Below are 13,014 nucleotides of genomic sequence, written 5' to 3'. Positions count from 1 at the left end.
GAAAGTGAGAAAAGAGGATCTGTTGTTTCGTAGCTCTGCTCACATACTGTAGTTCTCAAAATCATCCCTCTAAAGCAGAATTACATTTCATAGTGTTTTATTACACAGAACGGAAATTTTATGAATACAGTATTTTATGCACATCATGAAATTTGTATTTGTCATTGTCCTAACAGGAAATAGTCACAAAGAGGAAAGAATATACTTAGGTGTTTCTTCTACCTAAAGATCTACAATCACCAAATGCTTCAAGAATATTGGTATATAGTTGTAGAACAAAATATTCTTAATCTAAATTAGCAAATATCTTTTAAGAATTAAAATACTGCTTTATAAAGAAACGATATAAGAACCCTGTATTCATAGTTTTTAATCAATTTATAAAATTCAAGCTTGACATGTTAAAAAATTGTAAACCTAATACATTCTTCAAATTTTTCACTATTATATCCAAATACTGCAATCGCTGTTTTTAATACTCAGGTCTTAAGTCTAGTCAATGACAAATGATATATTAATCAACATATACTTTCAGAGTACTAATATTTGGCCTCTTAATTACTGAAGCTAATTGTTGGAGTAAGTCAGTCATGTCAGTAACAACTGCCTTCATCTTACAACACTCTTAAGTAACCATTGTTACAGTCTTGTAATGTAGCTAATGTCTCTTATCACATATGCAACTTGAACAATGGAAGTCAATTACTTTCAAAGGTTCCTGCATCAGCAACACCAAGGAAAAATTTTGCCCATATACCATTCTGACAGAGTGCCTCAAACTTGATTTTGATGGATTGTCCAAGGTGAGGATGATCGTTTGATCTATACCCTCAGTCACCAAAGAAGTTTCTTCGTGGTGGCAAAATTATTATTTGCTTGAAGTTTAGATAATTAATTTCAAAACATTTTTACACACATCAAACTCTGGAACCAGCTACATGTTATTTGCCTATAAACATTGCAGATTTATCATGATGGACAGTAAAAACCTCAGCATTCATCAGCAATTTTTGTATTAAGAAATGATAGATGGTTTTCTATAAAGGCAATAATGACAATGCCATAGCATCTGATATAAAACATGGATCATGTACAGCATATACACAAAATAGAGAAGTCAAAATGAAGAAGTACAAAGAAGCCACAACCTTTTCTATGGCTAGTAACTGTTACGATGCTGACTATAATACAATTTCAGGATGCTCAACATACTAAAAGTAGTATTTATATGTTGCTCCTAGTAAGACATACTTTGTTTTTCCTCTTTCAATCCTTAAAATAATCTGCCTTCCCTAGTAAAGAAGTCAGTATGTCCAACCTGATAAACACCAAATGCACACCTTGGAACAATTGCTTCAATGAAAAATGCATCTTTATTCAGTTATTTTTTTGTTCTGAGCATCTTGTTTCTGCCTCCTCCTTTGGAGCTGCAGCTGTAGCTGAAGTCTGTTTGTGAAGAAGAATTGTTTCCAGCCCATTTCCTGTGCAAGTTCTTTCATTTCTGGTGTAATTGTGTCACACAAGTTCTCCACAATATTTTTGCATAGCGCATTACTATTACATATCTAGTTGTAAGAGAAAGCAGAGTCTTTAAAATCATGATTTGGCTTACTCATCACTGATTATTTTACTACACAAAACGTGTTTAGACAACACAGACGCCTTGTGTGAAGGTCACTTACAGTGCAAGCTGCCCACCCGTCTTGAAAGACACAGTATTAGTTAAAACTCACAATGACATAAGTGGAAGTTTTGCCCTGTGTTGCCAACGCAAGACATTGCATGTTCTTCTGTGAAAAATTTGAGAAGCTTCTTTTGGTATGATATCAAAGGCCTTTATGCCACACTAGAAGCAGCTGTAATGCCACATACTCTCCTGGTATGTTATTCATACAGCCCCACTGAAATCAATGAAGCTGTGTAAGATTATGCCAAAGAACTTGTAAGGATGTAGAAATCACATCACAAATACAAATCTGTTTTCAAGTTAAGTAAAAGAAGCAAATTGCCTTTGGACTTCATCAGAAATGCAATTTTAGGAAGCTTTCAGAAGCACTGTAAGGATTAAGCCTGTTTCTCAGGAGATGCTTCCCTCTTTCAGAATGACTCCATAAACAGAATTGGGCGGAAACATTATATTATAAACAGGAAGAAGAAATGATGTAATTTGTTACGATGACAGAACCATCACAAAAAAAGAATTAGGAAGATCCTCTGTGTCATTGTATATTATCTACCCATTGTAAGTTATACCAGAGCAGAGTAACATTGATTCTTCCCCTAAATGTTCCATTTTTCTAAATGTGTAATTGCAGGGACCTAAGTGGAGTTGTACTAGGTAACTCCAACACAAGTGGCTGGTATGTCTGTCACAAGTAGTAACAGAAATGGAAAAGCAAAGGTGATGGTATAACTTCTGTTACATACTGCTGATGTATCTGGATACCTTAAACTACTTAATTCACTGACTACAGCAAAGCTGTATCAGAGTATGTGTGGTCCTATTTTTGTTGTTCTTGAATTGTGAGGCAGGCACACACAACATGCTAGCGCGTTTTAGCAAAGGAAAAGCAGGGATTATTGGGGCAACATTGCTGTGGAAGTCCTGAAATTAAAACATATGCATTTTAAAAATTTTCTTTAAATTTCCTCTTGCTCTCTGTCTGTCACCATTCTGCTGTTCCTATGAAAAATGGAGACCATTAAGTTAAAAATAGTGGAGACTGGTTTTTTTGTATCATCTATCTGTATTTCCAAATGCAGTGTTCCATTAAAAAAAAAAACAACAGCATACAGAAAGAAAAAGAGATAATCACTGTCATTATTGTGGTTTTCTTTCCGCGCCAACGGCTTCTGAATTGCGTCCTAACAATTAGACCTTCCCTTCTGTAAATCAGAGGCAAGAGCTGCCCGGCGGGGCAGCCCTGCCCGGCCAGCGGCGCGGAGCCGGCGCTCACCGCGGGCTTCCTTGGGAGCCTGGCTCCCTCTGGCGGGAGTAGCTCCCTTCAGCTCATAGAAAAAAGTATTTTTATCTCTGCAGTTTAATTTTGACCGTTTTGGCTATCTCAAGACCTTGTACAAAATAAACTAAACGAATGCTATCCGGAGCTTGTGCTGGGAGACATCACAATCTAGCAGTTTGCTCAAAAAGTGTTTGGAAAACTACACAATGCTTGAACGGTGGAGGACTTTGGTACTTTGTTTCATTTGAGATGGAGTTTCTTTTACCATACTTAAAAATAGTACCTAGCAAAAATCTAAAATACTTTGAAACACATATTGAAAGCATCTGAATACTCTGGAGAGCAGGATTTATGCTCAGAACTACACAGTCAGAGAAATGCCATGCTTTGGGTAACAAATGGAGATACCTGTTTAGTTCAGCCTACGAGGATGCATTGTACGGGATGGACGTACAGAGCCTTTCACACTCTACTTTTCAGTCCTGAGTGCAGAGACTGTTCCATTTTTTCCTATTTGAAAACCTGAATATGCTATTTTATGATTCCAGAGAGAGCAGCGTTCCAGCCTACACAGAAATTAGCCTGGAAATGAAAACTCATAGTATTGGGGCAAATTTTTAATTCTGTAAAAATACTGCTGAAATGAGAGAAAGACAGCATGGCATTACCAGTTGTAATAGGTTATTTCATTGTGCCAAAATCTTATCTTTATTATTATGCAACTTAATTCTTTCTAGGATTTCCTTAAATTCCAGAATATCCAAGGCTTTGTGTTAAACTAATGAAAAGTTTACTGCCCTCCACAGCATCTCATCCTACTGCACTCACACTCTGCAAATGACAGATGGATTCCAAATATACTAATAAATAATTTCCTGACCTCTCTTCTATCCATTCTCTTCCTCCCCTTTAGCTGTTTTTATTCTCTCATCCTCTACCGGTTGTGTCCCAGTCACAATATCAACTGTTTTATCTTCAAACTGAAATAAAGCCCAGAACTCAGCAAGCTTATCTACCTCCATCTGCCCTTCATCTCTAAATTCATGGCATGCTCTTATTTTGCTGTCTCGCCATTTTCTCCTGTGTTTTCTCCTATTTCTTGTGCTCTTTCTCTCTAAAGCATCTATAATGTCTTTGTAGCCACACCATAGGAACGGCAGTACAGCCATGTGCTCTTGAACTGTCAGCAGTCTTCCACAGGACTTTTCTCGAAATCTTGGGCCACGTAGCCTCAAAATAATACAAAACCTATGAGTAATCTCATCCTGATGCAATATGGAGATGTACTCTGTGCCAGAGACATGTCCTGTTCTGCAAACTAAAAGGTTAATCTGTCTCTCTGAAGTCTTTCAGAGAGTATCTAGCTGTCACATCAGACTCAAGATGACTAAACCTGTTTTTATCTTCCTCCTAAAGTCTCACCGTTACTTATGTTTTCAGTAACTGTACAACCCATAACTTGACAGGCTTCATTCTAGGCTCCTACGGCACCCCTGGGGATAAGAATCAAGTTATTTTTCTCTTTAATATGCTTCTCTTCCTATTTTTCATGAGGTAAAGCCCTTTTCTCCCCCTACTTGAGTTACTGCAGCAGCCTTTTCTCAGGCTCTGACTGGGATAGAAAATGCAATTTTGACGCGTTCAGACCCACAAAAATAAGGTTCCTAGATCACAGCTCTGAACATACTATCTTTCTATCCCTCCAGTTACCTGACCCTGCACAGACCAGGAAGTTGGAAAAGACAACCTCTGAAATGCTTTTCCAACACAGCCTAAGTTATCCTATGACTTTTCTCTTTTTGCACCAACAGATTGGCCCTCATTCTCCTGGGACTTCCAGGCTATCCATCCCTACTTGTTACCCCTCATTCAGCACTGAGAGGCTACCCGTAGCTCCAATCAGCTAATAGTGGCAACTGCTGTTACTCACTCTTTAAAGTTTCAATTCAACATGTTCATACTATTTCCCATACTTTCCTGATAGTTGGAAAGAGCTTCCTAGCAAGCAAACATAATGTCATCTCTTTCTCTTCCTGTGTTTCTTACAGCTCCTTGCTGCAAGGTCTACAAAAATCTCTTCCCTTGTGTCTTGTCTTTTGTCAAAGACTTAAAATGTAAGCTCTCTAGGAAAGACAATGACTTTTTTGTGCGTTAATGAGTCTAGCATAAGGGGATCCTGGTGTGTGGTTGAAGTTTCTAGACATTACAATAATACAAATCATAATGCAAAGTATAGGTTTTACATTTCAAATACTTAATCCTGGAAGTAGTGCATAACACCCAACCATGGGTTATAATGGAATTATCTGGATCACTGTGTTTATTATATGCAACAAAAGTTTGCAGGATAAGCACAGTCTCTCTAACAGCCTTTCCAAGATCTAGCTTTAATTGCACCCATTCAGTTGTTTGTATACAGATGATTAATTTATTGTCTCAAACTTTAAGTAAAGCAGACAGATTGATGATTATATTAAACGTGAGATGAATCAAAACAAACATGCTGCACAGCTAAGCTAACAATTTTAAAATAGAAATTTTTTTTTCTTACCATTTCAAAACTGTGTGAAACTTGAGAAAGCCTGGCAATATCTTCAAGCTCCAGAAAGGAAATGATGTACAGGAGCAATGGGACAGGAAGCCATTCCAGGAAGTCATAGTTACCTCGGCACAGATTGAGGACATGTTCCAGAACCCTGGCATCAAACACTATAGCAATCTGAACTGTGATAAAAAAACCCCAAACCCAAGACACAACAGATTTGTAAAAGCCTGAAGTTTCTTCCCAATAATCCCACATTATTCAGATACATCTTAAAAAAAAAATCAGAAAAGTCAGCTCAAATTTTTTAAATATTTTCTAGAGAAAATAACATATCTTATATTGAACATTAGTAATTTATAGCATTTCAATTCATCTTAAGAGTTGCTAGTGTCATCCAGGAAGCCTACGTAGTAAAACAAGGCTTTAGTTAAAAAAACTGTACATTGCTTAGTAGACAGCAAACTCTTGTCTCAGCTGAGGAACTGAAACTTGTCCAGATCCATTTTGTCCACCTTTCCACACACATATGTATTTATTTACATAAAGACTGTGCTATTTACTCAGGATGTTAGTAAAATAACTGAAAAAAGTACTTCAGTTGTATGCTTTGAGGAAAATAATGATGGTTGTGACATTAAGAGTCCCTGCACTTCTGCTTCTTGTCTTATGTAGGTACAGTTAAACCATTAAAATGAAATTGAAGACAGTTTTCTTCTACAGTGACATGACATTTTTTGCCTCATTCACTTTGTGATCCAGTACAATGCCAAATTCTTTTCTATAGATCTGCTACTTAGTGAGCTACTCCCCATCCTGCATTCATACATTCATTATTTCTGTTTCAGTGTCCAACTTGGAACTCAGCCTTTTGAATTTAATACAGTTACTTCAGATCATTTATCTATTTTATCAAATTGCTTCAATAAAAATACTAGTTCATTATAAAACAGGATCCCGAATTCAATTTGCTACACTTCTAATGAATGGTCAGTGGTAAATTTTGGAGCTGCATGTTGTTTCCTAAGATGTGATGACATGAATGCAGTCATCCAGATTTGTAAAGGTCTTTTTTTTTTTTTTTTCATACAGGGACACAGGGATCAAAATTTAAATTTAAAGAAGAATTATTATTTTTTGTATTATGAAATTATTCTAATGCACCTGAAGTGGTTTTTTTTGTTGTTGTTGTTGTTTTGGGGATTTTTTGTTTTGTTTTGTTAACCAACCAGAGTCTATCTTCTCATGTACGTTAGTCATAAAAGGAAAGAAAAACAGAATCATAGAAATTGAAACTATACTGACTATACCCAGTAAGTGCATCCAATTTTGATGCAGCAGTTTTCCTTCCAAAATATTTTGTAAGATTAGTTACAAACCTCAAGCTTATGTGAATACATTTGAAAGAGCTTTCCAAATTACAAGATTTCACTGTTAAGATGTTAAGACTTTTTTCTTCTCTTTTTGTTCCAAATATTCCTGAGGTAATTATGTAGAAGGAAGCTACCACCTTATCGTCCTTCATGTCTTTGCATAGATGGCCCAATACTGTTCAAGCTTTCTTTTATGTTGCTATATCAAACTGCAAGCGCCAACAGTTTGCTGTTAGCTCTCATTTGCTTTTTTGCTTTCCAAGCATCTCAGTTCTATATAGTTTGCAATTTTCCTCAAATTCCTTATACAAGTACAAAAACGATATACACAGTCAACTAAAAATTGTCTGGCTGATCTAATTCAAGCTGATACGTAAGAATGATCCAAATCTTTGCATACTAGGGATGACGATAATAACGCTTGTAGTGTGCATCTATTTCATGTTGAATGATTAAGCAGGCTACCACATGAATATTTGCTGCTCCTTGAGATTTTCTTGGAAGTTATCTATTTCTAGAAATAATGTGACCTTGTTTGGCTATTTTAAAATATTTTAATTATTTTAAAATAGCTGTATTTATCTTGCTTTATAAAATGTATCTGCAGCTAATGATGAACTAACTGTGAAAGTATCTTAAACTTCAGGTTTTCTGTGAGATTTTCATCCTATGAGTGCTGGCTACTACTTGATGACTTGTACTATTTGTTCACTCATCCAAAAATGTGAATAGACCTCTATTCTCTTGCCCTACACTATCATCAATTAATTTTCCATCTTTGCAAAACCATAATGAAAATCTAGCCATATACAAAATCTTGCTCTTCCCTCTTGGCTCTATCAAGATTATGAAAAGAAACTAATGATACCTTACTTCACTGTCCAAAAAGAAAAGAAAACATTTCAAAACAAACACGGATGTTTACAGCTGTATGATAGTTAATATAAATTTACTAAAATGTTAATGTTTATTATAAAATGTTTACTTCATCAGTTTTCTATTGGATGCTTCAAATGCCTGTATGGGATACTGACAAAATGTTTCATTTGCAGGGGGACTATTCTTCCTATGCCCATTAGAAATAATTTAAGCACCTTTTTAAAAAAAAAAAAAAAAAAAAAAAAACCCAACCCAAATTTTCTCTAAAAATCTCCAACCATGTGAAAACAGATAAAATCTTAGGAATGGGAACTAGGAGATAACAACAGGAAATACTAATACTTAACAAAAGATAAACATTTTGCTGGTAGGGGTGTACTACCATGGGTCTGGTGAGGAGTCTTGTATTTGAACACTCATTTGGCAAAAAATTCAGTAAGGATAATGAGAATACTATTCCATTATATATATTTGTGGAGAATTATAGAAAAAAAATAAAATCTGTAATGCTTAGGAGAACAGCAGCAAAGCTCCTTTTGACACAAGGTAAGGAGGTGTAAAAACATCTGATTGTGTGGAACAGCAAGAGCTATGGACAGAAATAATATCAATATAACAATACAATTTCTCACAACCATAGTAATATATATTCGTAATAATTCTATTTATGTTAGTATTTTTCTGGAAATAAAATACTTTTATTTAAAAATTTTACTAAAAACCAGAGGGAAAACCCCATGTGGTTTCCTATGGGATAGGAAACCTCTGAACCACCAATAACACTTTTCAAGAAAAAGCAGCCAGGTTTTATTTGTAACCTACTGGTTACACAGGATAACAGTAGAAAACTGCATGTTAACAATAATTTAACTATTTGAATCATCGTATCCAGGTAATGTAAAACAGATGTTTTATTGTGACATTATATTAATACCAAATGCCACAGGAAAATCTTACAGTATAAGCAATGAGGAAAAAAACCAAGCTAAAGTCCTCACCAATATATATTCACATATCAAATCTACTTTTATGAGGTAAATAAAAATTTAATTTTAATTTTTTTTAAAAATAAAACCACTAAAACCTATTGCTAAAATTCAGCTATAAATTCTGTGTAATTCTTGGCAAAAAAGTATAGAAGACTACTTCTTTGAAAGCTCAAGTTTATAAAAATTGATAATCAATTTTCTAAAATTAAAATGTGGTGCAACTATTTGTGTCAACTAATGGAGCGATTATAAACATCTACTGCAAAAAAGTGTAGCATATTTAAAGACTCCCTGAGCACTAGCCAAATTCAACAGGCAGTCCATTTTCTGCTGGTTCGTGATACATTCATTCCCCTTCTAGCAAAAACAAGTAGTACTAACTGAAATTAAAGATTTGTTTTGTTATGGACTGTGAGTGCTGATTGAAACTTTTTCCACGGTTTGTGCATATATCCAGTCACGTGAACTCAGAATGTGCAGCTTTTCCATCAGTGGAGCACTAACAGCAGTCACATGCAATCTCCCTACCCAACCGCCTAAGGAAGTGGTATTACTTCAAGCAAATTGACTTGAAATTGGTCAGTTGCAAAAGTTATAATGGGGATCAGAAACACAAACCTAAACATAGATATGCAGGCCACATTAACTCACCAGGGCTAAAAATGTCTTGATTGTGCTGTTGGAAGTGGTAGATTTTAATAAGCAAAGCATAGGAAACACGGTCTTATTTCAGACCCCAAATGAAGATAAAATCAAGTTTACTCTTGAAAACAGGTATATTGTCTTGAGGAAAGTTTTACCCTTGTATTGGGTTTGCGTGGCAAGGTTTCAGTAGCAGGGGGGTTACAGGGGTGGCTTCTGTGAGAAGCTGCTGGAAGCTTCCCCTATGTCTGACAGAGCCAATGCCAGTCGGCTCCAAGACGCCACCGGCCAAGGGCAAGCCCATCAGCGATAGTGGTAGCGCCTCTAGGATAACATATCTAAAGAAGGGAAAAAAAGTTGCACAGAAACTGCAGCCGGAGAGAGGAGTGAGAACATGTAAGAGAAACAACCCTGCAGACCCCCAGGTCAGTGAAGAAGGAGGGGGAGGAGATGCTCCAGGCACCAGAGCAGAGATTCCCCTGCAGCCCGTGGGGAAGACCATGGTGAGGCAGGCTGTCCCCCTGCAGCCCAGGGAGGTCCACAGTGGAGCAGATATCCACCTGCAGCCCGGGGAGGACCCCATGCCGGAGCAGGGGGATGCCCGAAGGAGGCTGTGACCACCTGGGAAGCCCGCGCTGGAGCAGGCTCCTGGCAGGACCTGTGGATCTGTGGAGAGAGGAGCCCACGCTGGAGCAGGTTTTCTGGCAGGACTTGTGACCCCGCGGGGGACCCATGCCAGAGCAGTCTGTGCCTGAAGGACTGCAGCCTGTGGAAGGGACCCATGCTGGAGCAGTTCATGGAAGACTGCAGCCCATGGGAAGGACCCACGCTGGAGAAGTTCATGAAGGACTCTCTCCCGTGGGAGGGACCCCACACTGGAGCAGGGGAAGAGTGTGATGAGTCCTGCCCCTGAAGAGGATGAAGCGGCAGAGACGTGTGATGAACTGACCCCAACCCTCATTCCCTGTCCCCCTGCGCCGCTGCAGGGGGGTAGGTAGAGAATCCGGGAGTGAAGCTGTGCCTGGGAAGAAGGAGGCATGGGGGGAAATTGTTTTAAGATTTGGTTTTATTCCTCATTACCCTACTCTGGGTGATTGGCAATAAACTAAGTTAATTTTCCCCAAGTCGAGTCTGTTTTGCCCGTGACAGCAATTGGTTGAGTGATCTCTCCCTGTCCTTATCTTGACCCACGAGCCCTTTGTTGTATTTTCTCTCCCCTGTCCAGCTGAGGCGGGGAGTTATAGAGTGGCTTTGGCGGGCACCTAGCCTCCAGCCAGGGTCAACCCACCACAACCCTCTCCCCTGCCACCTGAGATTCATATACTTCTTGGTAAAGTGACCTCCTCTGCCTAGGTGTAAAGAAGATGATGTCTACCAAAGCTGTTGATGAGGAAAACAGGACTTCATTTGGAAATGACATCTTCCAAGTTCATTATAAAACCAGGATAAATATGAAGTCACATCTGTAACTATTTTTTTTTATGTCTGTACCTAATCAGAATACAAGAGCGGCTTATTTAAAAAAAAAAAATCTCACCAATGCGAGGTGTTTTGAGTGCTACCTAGTCTCTTGGGCTACAAAAGCCTCAGATCTCAATCCAGTCCCTGCAGGTGCAGTTATGAAGTTCTCCATTTTCAGACCAGGTCATAGCTCAGACCTCAGCTATTCGCTGCAGTTGCTGAATTAACATGTCTTTGGCTTAGTATTTTCAGGAAACTCTTTCCTCTGAGCCATGACCAACCACATCTTGTGACACGACCTCTCTTAAAACTAATCGATTACTGAGAACCAAGATTCTAAGAAGATGCAGAGCAGTAACTACTTGGGACACATAGTCCCATGGAACTTTGGGAAAAAGCATAATTATTTCAGATGTTCTCAGTGGCCAGTCTACCAGGAACAAGTTGGAAGACAGCTCCATAAATCTACCTTTTGAGATTTATTTAGTGGTGTCTAAATACCGCTGCCTTTCTTTTTCTGGCTGTATGCTCCTAAAGTCATATTGCACTTGTATAATCCCAAGTACCTGTTGCACTTGGTGTTACTTATGTTAAATCAGATTGGGAATCCAGGTAGCTCATGACATGGCCATAAAAACAAATGTGCTGGCACAGACCATTTTAAGGACTAAGTTATTAGCAATAAAAATACTGCTTTCTGGCCTATTTTTGTTCCTAATAACTCTGTCATTGATAGTTTCATTATAAGACAATGTTGCTGGGATTTATCCTATATTTACATTTACTGTCATGTCTTTTTGTTTTTCCAGTATTCATACATTAATTTATATTAATAAATTCATACAGAAAAGCCTGTTAGCTGAAGAAATTACATCTTTCATGAAAGTTACTACAGATCAATACTGCTAGATTATTCTATTATATGCCACAGCAAATTTGTAATTATTATTATCATCTTACTATGAAGAGATGAATCATCCAAGAAATCCTCCTGGGATTCTTTAATTTCCCCAGGTCTTGATTCATGAAATTCATTCCTAAGTGAAATTTTCCACCACCTGAAAATTACCTACAATTGTGGAAGAAGAAAAAGAAAAAAGGAAGAAGAAATTAATATCAAGTACCATGAGATAAATACATTGCTAAGATTCAGGACTCTGGTTGTGTAAATATTACTACATTCCCAAAACAAAGTTATCATAAGAGATCAGACCATGGTTGCATTACCAGCGGCCCTACAATATGCTTCAAAGGACAATAAACATCCCATAATGCACCTAGACAAGTGTGAAATGTTTTTACATACAAAGAAAACGTTCTCAACCCGTGTGCAAATTGTTCGTAGAAATTAACACACATTTAATGACATCTCAACTTGCAAAACTATAAACATTCTCCTTTTGTTCTTCATTTAGTCACAAACACAATTCATCAGGCATTAAATTATGTGGTTAAGTAGAAATACCCATTCAACTGCTCAGGCATTCAAAAGTGGCAGTATTAGAAGTTGAACTGTCATTTTAACATTTTGTTAAAATCAAAACTAACAGGACAGTTCAAAGCTCAGCACGTAGACTGTCTGAAAACTCTGGAAAAGGCTCTCCAGAAGTACACATTCAACCCACATTTTCAGAGTCAGAAAAATAAAAGAAAGCCTGCATTACAAAGCATGCAACTGAGACAAAAGATTAATATGAATAGTAAACTATGTAGCTATGAAATGATGGAGAACAAGTGGCCCTAGCTATCAGTAATTTTCCCAGAGTTCTCTTAAAACATTACATATATGCTTGAATAGTGTGTCAGCTTTTAATATTGACTTTTGTTTTGTGCTGTCACAGCTCAGTCTACAGGAGAGGAAAGTCGTAATCAGGTCTCTTCCTTCACACAACTTGTTAGCGAAGATCACACTCCAAGCCAAAAGTAGGATTCAGTAGTTCTTGTGGGCAAGGTTAAAAAAAAAAAAAAAAGAAATCTTTTAATCTTACTAATATTAATCTGTTTTATTTCCCTCCATTTCATTGAGAAAAGTGAGGATTTTACATTGTTATATGTATAGGTGGATTCCTGACACAGAGAGCGATAAAACTGACAAATGAGAATATTACTGAGGTGTACATTTATAAACACTCACACATGTATATAAAGAATACACTCCATAGAGT

The 13,014-nt window shown here is 37.4% G+C and overlaps 1 protein-coding gene across 2 annotated transcripts in view; it reads right to left on the bottom strand.

Moving 5' to 3' along the window:
• Positions 1–82: 82 nt before the first annotated feature.
• Positions 83–13,014, bottom strand: part of FBXO36 (F-box protein 36) — a 32,539-nt gene continuing 19,607 nt past the window's right edge. For both annotated transcript variants that reach the window (XM_052804171.1, XM_052804172.1), the window contains 3 exons: positions 11,810–11,918; positions 5,515–5,687; positions 83–1,565 (listed from right to left, as the gene is read on the bottom strand). In XM_052804171.1, coding sequence (XP_052660131.1) covers positions 1,374–1,565; positions 5,515–5,687; positions 11,810–11,918 — 474 coding nt within the window. In that variant the 3' untranslated portion in view covers positions 83–1,373. The remainder of the gene's footprint in view (positions 1,566–5,514; positions 5,688–11,809; positions 11,919–13,014) is intronic.

This window comes from Harpia harpyja, chromosome 12 (assembly GCF_026419915.1).
Source record: "Harpia harpyja isolate bHarHar1 chromosome 12, bHarHar1 primary haplotype, whole genome shotgun sequence".
Lineage (NCBI taxonomy): Eukaryota > Metazoa > Chordata > Aves > Accipitriformes > Accipitridae > Harpia > Harpia harpyja.
This window is presented reverse-complemented; position numbering and strand designations above follow the sequence as displayed.